The 13,802-nt window shown below is 37.1% G+C and overlaps 1 protein-coding gene across 6 annotated transcripts in view; it reads left to right on the top strand.

Moving 5' to 3' along the window:
- Nucleotides 1–13,802, top strand: part of PDE5A (phosphodiesterase 5A) — a 107,477-nt gene that overhangs the window by 60,078 nt on the left and 33,597 nt on the right. For all 6 annotated transcript variants that reach the window (XM_063415211.1, XM_063415208.1, XM_063415207.1 and 3 more), the window contains 2 exons: nucleotides 10,912–11,494; nucleotides 12,193–12,282. In XM_063415211.1, coding sequence (XP_063271281.1) covers nucleotides 10,916–11,494; nucleotides 12,193–12,282 — 669 coding nt within the window. In that variant the 5' untranslated portion in view covers nucleotides 10,912–10,915. The remainder of the gene's footprint in view (nucleotides 1–10,911; nucleotides 11,495–12,192; nucleotides 12,283–13,802) is intronic.

The raw sequence follows: 13,802 nt of genomic DNA, 5'->3' as shown, positions 1-13,802 counted from the left end.
TGTTTGCCCAGGAAATAGGGTGCTAGCAGCTTTGAGAAGTAGCATTTTCCTAGTTTAGCCTGTTACACTTCCTTTGGAAACTGGATGTAGTATTGAACAAATAGGAATGCTAATCACTGTATGGATGCTAGTAACCACTGTGTCAGATTTGTGTTCCCCATGGGCAGGTTTGGTTAGGTTTGGTTTGTTTTTTCACACTGAGGCACAGTTTTGTGTTTATGCCACAGTTTATGTAGTACTTCAGAAAATATAAATCAGTTGAGTCTCCGTGATGGCAATGCCTCTGCAGTTAGAGAGGGGTTTGCAGAAAGACTGTGGACTTTTGAGTCCTCGCTTGGCAACAATTCTGTGATGTTTTTGAAATGATGGAAACATTGCAATTTGCAATCAAAACTCTCTTTGCTGTCTTGCATGGTAAGTTTTTTGTCCTTATTGCTTAAATAGAAAACAATATATAATAAGGAATACCTCTGCTATATGTAAGTTTGTATTTGAAAAGACAAATTACTTGACTGTATGTTGGTTCAAAGATGTTAAGATGAAGAGCTGAGTAGTTTGAAAGAACTGCTGTACTTTGTAAAGAGGTTTAGTGTTCCACCTGGAAGTGTTATTTAGGACTTGAAAAGAGAAAATCCTAGCATCTAATACCATGCTTTGTTTTAGATTAATCCTTGCAGGGCAACGAACATTGAACAAAGACTATGCTGTTAATGTTTTGCTACTTAGCATTATATTTACTCTCTCAAGTAAAGCAGTGTTCCCTGAGCTACTTTCAGCTCTTTTGTAGTCGTAATTTACTGCCTTTTGTTTGTTTGTTTTGGGTTTTTTGGTTTTGTTTGTTTGTTGCTGTTGTTGTTGTGTGTTGTTTTGTTTTGTTTCATAATATGCCAAAGTTCTCACAGGTCCTGAAAGCAATAGACCAAGAAGTTAGTTAATCTGGTATCTTGCAGAGCACAGAGGCATATTCAGCTGCACATTGTGAGGCACAAATGCTAATGAATAAGGATAATTTCTCTATCTGTTTCTCACATGTTTCTGCATAGGAATAGGAAGAGATCAGCACCTCCTTCATTCATGACTGCATAATACAAACTGTTTCCACTCACACTGAGCTTTGAATTAGAACCTAATTTAGCAATTTTATAATGTGTTGAATAGTTAATATATTTTTTCTGCAATTAACTAATTCCCACAGTGTTTTATGTAGTAATACATAAATTTTTATATATATACACATTTTTATATATAGTTATTCTGATAGTAATTTCCAGACACAAAGAAATTTTAATTAGGTGTCTAAATAATACTTAGAAGATGTATTCTTTGTGGTTTGTTTTTTTTTTTTAAGTATGGGGTTAGGGTTATAATCTCATCTAATTAAATAGTTGCTTCATGATCCAGTTTGCAAAGGGCAGTTTGGTATTAGTATCTGTTTTCATGATTTGAATTAAAATTTTATTTTCTGGCAAGGTGGCACTTTAAAAGATGTTTCTTTCTAGTCACAATTTGTTCATAAAGTGACAACTGTTGGAGTCGCTGTGCTCCCCAGTCCATGCTCTGGATTCTTGGAGAAAAGGGCTGTAGGTCGTCAGCTTAGCAAGTGTTAAGCACCTGTGTTCCTCTCTCCCCTCTGATGTGTTGCAGAAGATGAGCACGTTCCAAGGGCTAACACCTTGTATTTTGATCTGCAATGCCTCAAGGTTGCCAGTGTCTGACGGAAGGCCACATCCCAGCCTCCTTCCAAGCTGGGCTGGCTTTATGGATATTCTCTGATAAAACTGCCTTGATTGAATTCCACCTGAGCAGTGCAAGGCTACAATCCTACAAGCATGTAATCCAAGTGAATAGCTTTGAGCCCTCCCTCCTTTGAGTAGGTGAATAAACTAGGATCCCCATGAGTAGGAAGGTATGGAATCAGTTATTTATTACTTCATTAGTTACCGGGGAGGTGAGTGGCATGTGGAGGCAATATAAATAGCTGGTATCTGTGAGGTGCTGTTCCAGGATGATCAAAGTGCAATACAACTAAGGGCAAGTGTGTCACCGGCTCACTCAGGGATGAGATTAATTTGGCTCACTCAGTGAGACTGTGCTGGCTGACAAAACTTCTGGCTGGAGAGTCTGGCACTGCACACCTAAGGGTCAGGAGTTTCTAAATGCCTTGCTCCTATGCTCTTGTTATTTTTCCCTTCCCAAAGTTTTATAATTTCCTATCATATTTTGGTTTCCCAGAAGCAAAAACATTTTCATGGTGATTCTGCTTTGTTGCTACAACTATAGGTGTTCTAACTATAAAAGTGTAAAAGCGTATGCCATAAAAGCATAGTCCGCAAGCTTTTTGGTTTGGGTTTTTTGTTGGGTTTTTTTTTGTTGTTTTTTTTTTTTTGGTCACATTTATGGCTAAATACATTACTCTTTTTGTCTTCTTGAAGTTTTATCTTTTTACGTTCCTTTAAACAAACAACCCATACATTGCCCATGCATCCTCAAACATCACACTTATTTCAACGTGCTATGGAATATTTCTGTATTTCTGTACTTCTGACTTCCTGTTTGTCCTTGTTTTAAAAATATGGAAGTGATTTTGTCTTGGTGCTCTTTGCACTCAGAAGCAGCTGGCTGCCAAAACAGCCAAAGTAAAATTTCTCCTCTCAATCTGAGGTAACTGTATGGTTACAGGCAGCTTTTATCTGATTCCCTAAATGTATGGTGTGATGAAGGCAAATTATTAACCCAAATCTTATATGCCCTTTGGTGGAAATAAGATTATTGTATTATAAATACATCTTGGCTTATTAGCAGGTTTGAGAAATATTTATAAATTAATTAAGATGGGGTTGTATTTGGAAAAATAAATGTTCTTAACAGTATGGTGTTTCACTAAGGATTCCAGAACTGGTGTGTATTGGGAAACTGTGCTAAAATTCAGATATTGCATTATTTGAATATATCAGTTACATTTATTACTTGGAGAAAACTCAAACACAGTTCTTTTGTTGATTTTCTTTTTTTTCTACTTGATGGCTGCTGGACAATCAATTTGTAATGTGCTGCCTGTGGTACTACATTGGTCAAGACATTTGCCTTCTAGTCTCTGTCTAGAGGGCTTCTAAAAATGTCTTTCAGTTTGAGCCAGCTCTCTGAAGTTGAGTCTCCCAAATATTACATGTCATAAGCATTCTGTGCATTGGTAATGCATGTGTGCTTAATTTTTTGTAATTGAATGAAAATTCTAATTTTCAAAGATAAAGCTGCTGGAGGTTTTCTGCACTGAAATGTGCTTTGCCTGTGTTTTTCTTAAAGAAGTGTACAAGAAAAAAGTAATAATCCTAAAAACACACAGGTATGAACCATATGCACTCCAAACGTGAGCTTGGTAAGTAGACACTGGGCTTTGAACTTTCATGATTTAAGGACCCCAGTAGCTTTCCTGTGGAGGCACGGAATCCTGTGCAGATAGTTGGGATATGCTGAAAGGGGACTGGCTTTTCTAAGTTATGCAATATAAAGCATTTACAAGAGGACTGCCGACCCACTGATACTTGGGACCATGGCTTGAAACTCAGAGGAGGCAGTGGTGTTAATGCAGGGGATCAGAATATTTTCTCCCACTTATTTAGTTTGATTGGATGTTTACTGAGCTTTTCTGAGAACTAAGTACAGGAAAAAAATCAATTTCTTTGAAATTTTGGAGAGTTTTTCTTACTGGTGTAATGATGTTCCTAGTTATCCCACTTATAAATAATGTATCCATATCCTTCTTTATGCCTTTCGTGATAACGGCAAAATTTTAAGATGTTCCCAAAATATTTTTAGCTACTGATTCCAAAAGCATTCAGGAAGGTGAGGAATGTTACCTGTATTCATCAAGTTGCAAATGTGATTGACTACTTCCGGCATTCGTTGTTGGAAATAAAGTGAGGTGAATGCTGGAGTATTTTGGAAATGATCTCTCAAACAGCAATTACTGTAGACTGAATAAATTGTCATTTGAGCAATTATAAGAAACGACTTACTAGTCATTTACATCCTAAATTCGCCCAAAGCTCTAAACTGAACTTCTACACAGAATCTTTGGTATGGAGATGAACTAGTCAGCAGAAACTGAGTAGCTACAAGAAGAATGTGCTTTCACTCAGTTTTGCTTGCCCCATGTGATTAAGACGCAAATGAGTGTGCAGAATACATTAATTAAATACACTGGTAAGTCTTAGAGGATAGGTAGAAAATAAGATGGGGCAAACCACTCTGACAGTTAGCCTTTTTACCTCCTCGTGTTTCAGGGTAACTATTACCATATTGCAGTACTTTTGATAATGCCAATAGGCATTGAAATATCATTTTCATTGTTGGATGATTTTTGGCTGTAGATGGGGACACTTTAGAGAACGGGGTCAAATTCCTGGCAACTGGGGAGAAAAGTAGAGCTGAAGTATTCATTGCCTCTGCAGGAGACTCGAGGAAGTTTGACACCTTTCTTTGATTTCTAAGTTATAGAGGATCATGAAGGTTCTGCATTGGATATCTGCTGAAGAATCGTGATGATTTAGACAACACATTCTTGACTTGAACTAATATGCTACCACCTGTTTTCATTTTCACCATTAAAGCGTTTTGGTTTTGTCATGTAAAAATATAATTTTTAAAAGCACAGTATAGAAGTATTTCTTTTCCTTATTGGAAAAGAAACATAAATTCTAATGGAATGCTTTCTTATTTATATGATTGACTTAAAGAAAAGTGTATTTTGAAAGAGGCATTAAATACAAAAGAAGCTATTTGCAAAGTGCCAGAAAATACTCAAGTAGCCCTCGTGGATAGCAGAATGATTGTAATTTCATGTTGGGTCTGGCACTGAAAATATCACCACAAAATATATTTGCTTAGCAAAAGATATATATTTTCCCAGTTATTTTTGCATTATGGATAACTCACCCAAGCAGAAAGAGCCATCCCAGAGCCTCTGCACCACTCCCATCAAACCTAACCCCTGGTTTAGGAAGTCAGGTGGAAATGGAGTAGTGCTGAAGATTTATGTGAGGTCTCCAAGTAGGTGTGAATTTAACTCTTAATCCATTTTTCTTTGAAATTACTGGTATTGTACTGCTTTCCCAACAAAATAATTAGATACCTAGTTATTTTCATCTTTTCTTTTTTTGAGTTTGGAGCACGAAGCAAACATAGGGAGGAGAGATAAGGTCAGGTTTTAGAATTTGAACTTTAATCCCTGAAGATTTATTCTGTCTTTCTTTATAGTGGAAGTAGACAGACTCTTCTGTGGAAGAAAGCTTTAAAGCTTGAAGTTAGGTTATTAGAGAAAACTTGAAAATAACAAAGAATAGCCTGTCAGTGTTAGTTTTCCAATTTGAATGCTTTTGCTACAAATAATAAAGCAATGTCTGCCTTCAATTAAAAAAAAAACAAACAAGCATTCAGACAAGATTAAAATTTCATCACTCTATGAAGTTATTTCAGTCTCTCATTAGCATGGTTTGAATTAATGTTCTAAATTAAGAACTGTATTGAAACAGAAGTAATTTGTGCTTATTGAAATGTTTAAAGTGAAATGTATATGAATATATTTGACTGAGTAGTGCTAAGTCTCTCATACTTCATATTCTACAACTGCTTGTCTACCACCATGAGAAATGGCATCTCTGCTAACTATAACTGGGAAAGGTTTAAGGAAGAACATCCATTGTTTTGTCAATCTACTCTTTTAATCAGTTTGAAAACACTTTTACAGTCAGTTTACTGTTTCCATCTAATAAGGCCTACAGTTTATACAATTTATTTAAATGTTTCCTTTGCTAGAAAAGAGACAAAACCACTTAGAATGTGACTGTGAAAGAGGAAGTACTAGAAAGAAAATGGGAAGGCAAGTATAATATCCATATGGCTTTTTTGCATTTAAAACTCCTTTGCTAAAACCAAATAATTTTGGAGTTTTTGCTAATGTTTAAAGTATTTCCATGTCTAAATTATGTCAAGGTGCTAGAGAGAAATTTGAAGACATCTAGTGGTTATTTTATGGAAGGCAATTGAGAAAACAGTTACGAAGTTTAGCTTGAAATATTGTTGATTTCAACATTGACAGGATTTGGCTACAGGAATTCAGACACTTAAAAGCTTGAATTTTCTAGTAGGCAAATTTGTAATCCCTCTCCTGCAGTTTGTTACCAATAACTGCTGGTCTGAATGAAAAATTAGCAGTACAGTCCATGCAACTACTAAGAAATTATACATTGTACATATGAATGGTTTGTGAGCAACAGAGAAAACAGGGTAGTATTTGCTGTTTCACTGAAAACTACTTATCACTGTGTTCTGTTGTGGAACTACGAGTGTTAGGCATTCTTTGTGCACAGTAAGTAACGTGCAGTTTTTACTGTCATTGTTGCATCTCAATGTTACTTTTGCATTGTGTTTTTTATACATTTTCTCCAAAAATGCCAAGCAGTTGTGCTGAATGGTCACATTGGTGTGTTCTTACATGGCAGTGTGTTTATATGTGAGCAAGACAATTGCAACCTGGCTGATTAAAATTTAAACATCTTGCCTGGGTTGAGTTGTTGGGGTTTTTTTTGAAAAGTCTGCTGTGTACTTTGAAGATAATCACAATGAAGTAAAGATGGGTACAATCAACTATTTAATATTCCCAGTATATGAGTAGCATGGTGATCAGTGTTGTGTCAATATGGTTTGATGCATACAGCACAGGAAATACAGCAAGGTTCTCTTCAGTTCTGTGTGTGCCCTCCTGCATGACCTGGCTCAAGACATGTTGCTTCCTTGTGCCTGTGTTTCCTCAACCATTGATTTTCTATTTTTATTGTCCATTAATACTGAAAGCCTCTTGGTCTAGGGACAGGTCTACTTTGTGCAGCATTTAACAAATCGGGGCCAAAGAGTCTTAATTCCTCTGAAGCTCACAAGGTCTCATGCACTGCAGATTATGTGTGCTTGCATATAAGTAGTGATAGAGGGGAGGATCACATAATCTTTTTTCTTTTTTTCTTCAATGTTTTGCCTGTCATTGCATTTTTATCCCCTTAGCACTATCGTTTCAAAATTCTTCTCCAGTTTTCTCCAGACTTTATCCTGCTGATAAACTCACCAATCAAATTCAGCAGTCACTACTGTCATGTTTTATAGAGGAAAGATTCAATTTGGCTGATGAGAGTGACTAAAACCTTATAACTTCATATTCTACAATTCCTGTTCACAAGCTCTGGGGTAAATTACATCTTTGTATTAAAGAATCATAGTGCAGTGAAGGATGCATCCTGGTTGTGAGGAATATGGATACTGTAACTCCTCAACTCTCCTATTCCTGTGGTGGGGTAGAGACACTGCACTGAGTTTAACTGTCTGCATAGATCACTGTGGATCAGTATCTGCTCCTGCAGCTTCCAAGCCAGGATAAAAAAAGCCAGGGTCTTTTCCTTACAATCAGCTTTTGACAATGCTTACTGAAGACTGTTCATATGAATAGTCACAAGTGTTGGTTTCTCCTGCAGTCCTTTCAAAATAACATCTTAATTGCACATGGCACTCATTGCTGATTTCCAGGAGCCTCACTTGTGGCTCAGGACATGTCTGGTGTCGGATATCTGAGCTAATTCTGTGCTGTGAGAGTACTTGTGTTAGTCATAATACCCTTCTTGTCATGCATTGTTAAATAGGACTGAGTGTCAACAAGCAAACGCATGTCAAGACATTGAGAGATTTTAAATAGATTTAGAATATGTCAGCTCATGTGAAATGCTGATTCTTCCACCCATGTGTGTAACTGGGTGAGTAAAAGGAGCTAAATAGTTTCCTTGTTAGAGGAGGCATTTGGTAAAGGTCACTGAACACTGTTGTTTTTCCAGTTGAATTTGAATGGCTTTCCTGTTGCCCAAAGTAAAATGTTTTAAAGGCTTGAAGTTGAAAACCATGCTTTAACCAGTTTAGTTAAGAATTTGTTGTTGTTAATCTAAAGCGCTTTCTGAGAATCATGCACTGTGTTGGCAAATTATTGAACCATCACCCAAGAGAAATTAAAGGACAGGAATATGTTATTCATAATAATGCAGTTCCACGTATAGTTCTGTTCAATGTTTAGGTGCTTCATAAGCAGTGCTGATTCCCAACAAGTAGTCAGTTCTTATTAAACATCATTCCTTCCATGTGGAAGGCTTTACAGCTGTGTTCCACATCCCTCAATAACCTCCATGAGAAATGTATGCTTATTTTACAAACTAAAAAGGGAAGAGGGTAAAAAATTAGTAATCTCACGGCCACAGTTTGAGAACAAGTATTAACATTCAGAGTATATTGTTTTTACTGATTGCTATTTGCTACACCATTAAGGCCTGGGGAAATCATAACATGACACTGCAGAATAAATAAAATGACAGGTTTCTACTGATAAATCCAATTTCTGCTGTAGCTTTTTCTTTGTGCATGAAGGGTAACAGAGTCTTTCTTTGCCTTGCATCTTGCATCAACACATCCATGTATGTAAATCAGGAGAAGGGAAAATGATAGCTTTTTATATTCCCTTTGCTCAGGAGTAAGTAAGCAGTGAATCAGATTGCTCTGCAAATTGCTGTTGCCCAACAACAGCACAGTTTGTAATTTCCAAACATGCCTTCAAACATGTGCATTTTCAATGACACGGCTTCTGAGCCTCATCAGTCATTGGAGAATACCCTCCATCTGGTACTATGTTATTACTGCTACTTTTCAGTCTTACCTGCCATTAATGCCAGTCCTCAGTGCTCAGAAACTAAGTCAGCACACTCATGAATCTGGGTCAAGTCACCAATATTCTTTAAAACTATCAGTTTTTCTGTATCTACCTTCTTTAAATGCCTCCAGCTGGTATTTGCATTTTCTTTTCCTTAGCCTTAGTGCTAGATGATAGATTTGTTTTGGAGAAGCTAAAATTTCCAGGTAGTTTTTTATTCTGAGGAGATCAGAGTAAAACTAAAAAGACCCACATATAACATATCTGCTAACAAGAATTAGCAGCACTGATTTTAGAGGTTGTGCTCTATTTACATATGGATTTTTGTATCTTTACATTTTCAATTTTCTTAAGGATATTTCTGGTCATTTTATTTGAAAATTTTTATTCTTTCTCATTTGATCTAATAAATGAAAATTCCAATTTCAAGTGTTACCAAATGCTAGCTTCTTATTTTGACTCTCATTGAAACAGCTTTTGCAAATGTGATGCTGTCATATGCAAACCATATTATACATTGCAGTAATAAATGGTCACGGCTCCCACATTTACTGTTTATCCTGTTTAAGTACTGGAAAGTAATATTGTTAAAGTCAAATTTCTAAGAATATATTAGTTGTTCTTTGCTTCTCTGCAAGAAACACTTGGATGAGGTTACTGCACAAAAAAATACATATCACTGCTTTAATAAAGGAGGATCACTGGTTTTTAATAATTCATTTTTTAGGGCATCTTTGCCTGCAGTTGAGATTTCCAGATGATATGTGATTCAAAAAATTCTTTCAAGCCTTCCTAACAGAAGTCAAATGAGTTTCCTTTTGTGAATGGCTTGCTACTGAAAATAATACTGTTAGACCTTAGATTTTAATTGATCACTTTGCTTTGAGTTAAGGGTTAATTGTGCTTGCAGTATTGCAATGTACAGCAAAGATAAAGGTGTGCTGTAAGGAAAATAATACTATTGTACAGTGCTTTTCATATGCAATGTACACCAATGCATGTAACTGATTAGTGGCTGACTAACCTGAGTTCCATGGCTTCATTCAGCTTCACTCTCAGAATTCCTGTGGTCTGCTGAGCAAATAAAAAATATCCCAAATTTGAAACATGCTCTCTATGAAAGGTTTCCATAAGATGAGACTTCTTAATAGGATTTTTGCTGTTCCTAGGCTCGTATGAGAGTAGGGCATGTGCTGTGAGGAATCCTCGACACAAAGCAAATGAAATAAAAAGCCCTGTGTTTAAAAAAACCCCAACCAACCAAAAGACAAAAAGAAACTGAAAGAAAAACCCCTCAGTTTTTGGACAAGAAAATATTATAGTGACAAAAGAAGTATACTCATGTTATGATGATATTCTGTATTTAGTGAGGACATTATTAGAGTTGGCTTTCTAGTGCTAAATTATTTGAGAAGCACAGTTAAATACTAGGCATGCATGGCATTTTTGATTGGTGATGAACTTTTAAAAATACAGTTTTAGGGTTATTCAGTATTTGAGGTTGAGTTAGACAATGAGTGTCATCTGCAAGGAAGGGAAACAGGAGATGCATGAAAACAATCTGTTCCTTCCTTATTTGAATGGGGTTGAATTGGTAATATTTATATTTCTTTGATGGTTTTTAAGCAAAACTGTGCTGTGAGTCCAACCAGCATTTTTTATTAACTTGGAGGGTGGGGGAAGTTAACTTAAAAACAGTATATTGGCAACACGAAAATAAGAAGGGCTGCAGGTAGACAGAGACAAAGTTCAAAGTAATCTTTTTAGAGGTTAGAAACAGAAAGTTTTGTCTTCAGTTGAATATATATATATGTCTTATGCAGAAATCCAAATCTTAGGAATGGAAAGGACTGGAACTTTTCAGTCACAAAGTAATGTTGTAAACTTCTGATCTGTACTCTGAAAGCCACAGCATAAGTTGTCCTCCTCTGCCCTATTCAGGTATTTTCTCTAGGCAAAAATAGCTTCTTTTGTTTATGGGGCAGAAAATGTTATTGCTTAATCTGGTCTGAGTGCTGTGTAGAATTGGAGAATACTGATACAGAGGAGTCTAAAGGTGCATCTGTGCCCTCTGTGTGTTAAAAGGTTTAGTTACTTTCTCACAGTATCAGCTTCCGATATCCGCTAGAGGATTTTCAATTCACGTCATTTACTGTATATTTGGTTTTGTTTTACAGAGAAATGGTTAATGCATGGTTTGCTGAGAGAGTTCACACGATCCCAGTTTGCAAGGAGGGAACCAAGTCCCAGAGCGAAGCCTGTGCCTGTCACCAGCCTGCCTGTGCTGAGACCTCCAACTCTGGGACACCAGTGAGGAAAATCTCTGCTTCTGAATTTGACAGACCCTTAAGGCCTATTTTTGTCAAGGACTCAGTAGGAACAGTGAGCTTCCTCTCCGACTCTGACAAGAAGGAACAGATGCCTCTGCAATCTCCAAGGATTGAGACCAGTGCAGGGAATCAGTGCTCAAGACTATTAGAACTTGTGAAAGATATTTCTAGTCACTTAGATGTCACAGCACTTTGCCATAAGATCTTCCTACACATCCATGAGCTGATTGCAGCAGATCGCTATTCCCTGTTCCTAGTGTGTGAGGACAGCTCGAAGGAGAAGTTTCTCATGAGCCGGCTGTTTGACGTGGCAGAAGGATCCACCCTGGAAGAGGCGTCCAACAGCTGCATTCGCTTGGAGTGGAACAAGGGCATTGTGGGTCATGTGGCAGCCATAGGGCAGCCTCTCAACATCAAGAATGCCTATGAGGTAAGCCAAGGATATTTATCTTCAGCAGTTCTTGGAAGAGAAGAAGCTGCCACATTATCAGCTGCTGGAATATTACCATTTTAGTGCCTATATTTGGTGTTGTATTGACTTGAAGTGGTCAAGAAGAAAACTCGACACCATGGTTTTAGTTATAATACCTAACTTATCTAGGTACCATAGATAAATGTGCATACAGAAACGTGAAGCTAGGACTAAAAAAAGTCAGAGTTCTATTGAAGTGATTATTCAGAGTTCAGTACTGAGGTGAATAAATGAAACAAGCAATCTCTGATAAAAGCGTAACCACAAACCACATTTATGAAACTGTGTTCCTCTGTGGGCACAGATCTTTCTGTAATTTCTTCTTGATGATAAAAGGTAAACTAGGGATGGTTAGTCCATGAGTGTATTTATTATAATGATGGTCTAGGCTTGAAAAAAAGCTTCTCCTAGGGTTTGGGGTTTTTGTTCTTTATAGCAGTCTTAATCTATTGGCACTCATGTTCCACACAAATACTTTTCTGTTCTTAAGACATTGATAGTAACAACTTTATATAATTATTGGCTGGTAATGGAACCTTGTTATGCTGTTAACAGTCAAATAGAGAATTAAACTTGTCTTAATCTGTAAACCAATGAAGAAAAAGAGCTGATCTTTAGGCTAGTATGCTAATAATTGCATTTTTTGTTTGTATCAGGATCCAAGATTCAATGCAGAAGTTGACCAGATCACAGGGTATAAGACTCAGAGCATTCTCTGCATGCCAATAAAGAATCTCAGGGAAGAGGTAAGTTGCAATCTTGGGATCACTTCATGTAATACTATTTCCAGTCATGCTGATGCTTTAAAATTTCATTAGCTAGCAGTCATCATCTTCCAACCATCTTTTTTTTTTTTTTTTTTTAGCAAGACTGCCTATGTTTTTTTAGACTGTAATTTTTTCTTTCCTAATTGAGTAATGTAAGCCAAAGGGAACTGTCAGGAAGAGTTTAATCCCAAATGCAGCAGTAAAATATATATATATAACTCCAGAAATGCTGTTCCTGCTTCCTGTACTCAGTATCTGTCAGCATTAAAGTTCTCTGCACACTTACTGGTCTGTCTCAAATTGTGATTAAGTTACTGTACTTCAGCTTAGTTTGTATCTATATTGCTTAATTCAGAGGGCACAAACTGGGTTTTATCATTGTCTAAAAACCTGATTATTTTTACACTCTTAACTCAACATGGTTCATAATTTATTACTTATGAGCTAAGTACCTGACATCAGGAATTGAAAAACACACGGTGTCAATGTGACTCAGAAAAGTCATCCTCAATTCATAACTTAAATCACTCCTAATTTGAAACAATGTGAATCTCCTCACTGAACTCTTGTCCATATTTCCTGTCCATGCTGCTTCTCATGGGACCTCTCTCATCCTGTCTCATGCTATTGCAGTAGGGAGAATTTTTATTATGGGCTATCAACGCCTTCTTGCCCTGAGTATTTGAAGAGTGAATTCAGTAAAGTCCATGAAAGCCAATGAATGGGGAAAAGATGAGATAGATGCACTCTTTGACTGAGGGAGTAAGGAAAGTATGGTTGGGTCTTCTTTCATCCTGATTGTAGTGGCCTTCAGCCATATCACCAGTTCTAGAATACTCATAAAATGTAAGGTCTTCACAGAGCATGTCAGCTTTGAAGTGGAAACTTTGCTCTCTTGGAATTAATTTATTTTTCAGAGCATTTATGGTTTGCTTCCAGAAAGCTCAAGCTCCCAAAAAGAAATGTTTCCAAGACTGATTTGAAGATATCATAGCTTCTTTTTTCTGTTCTTCCATCTTTCATCACTCTTGTAGAGTGCCACCTTGACTTCTACTGCACTGAATCTTTTTTAATTAAATGAATTGATTAAACTCCTACATTAGCTTGTTTATTCAATCTTATTCTAGCCCACCCAGATGATCAGCCAGTATTTCCTTTCTTCACATACTGCAAATTTCAGCTTAAATTATTTTGTTCCATTCTTCCAAGGACAACACTTGATCCTTTCCTACTCCCACTCCTGCTTAAGTCTTCCCCTTTGTACCGGGCAGCCACCACTGCTGGCTGTGGGCCAATGGATGAGCAGAGCAGATGCCATGTGAAGAACTGTCAGGGACCAATGGTCCATGTCAGGCTCATGCAAGGCTTCCAGTTTCACCCAAGCCGTGCCATTTTCTTTTAGTCAAATGGAGAAAGATGGTATGCACCATGGAACTGGGCAGAGAAATGAGCTACAAAGCCCTGCTCTCTGGGGGCTGTGGAAGTGATCGCTTCTCACC

Source organism: Prinia subflava, chromosome 18 (genome assembly GCF_021018805.1).
Source record: "Prinia subflava isolate CZ2003 ecotype Zambia chromosome 18, Cam_Psub_1.2, whole genome shotgun sequence".
Lineage (NCBI taxonomy): Eukaryota > Metazoa > Chordata > Aves > Passeriformes > Cisticolidae > Prinia > Prinia subflava.
Note: the sequence above shows the minus strand (reverse complement) of the source record. Positions and strands in the feature narration are given on the sequence as shown.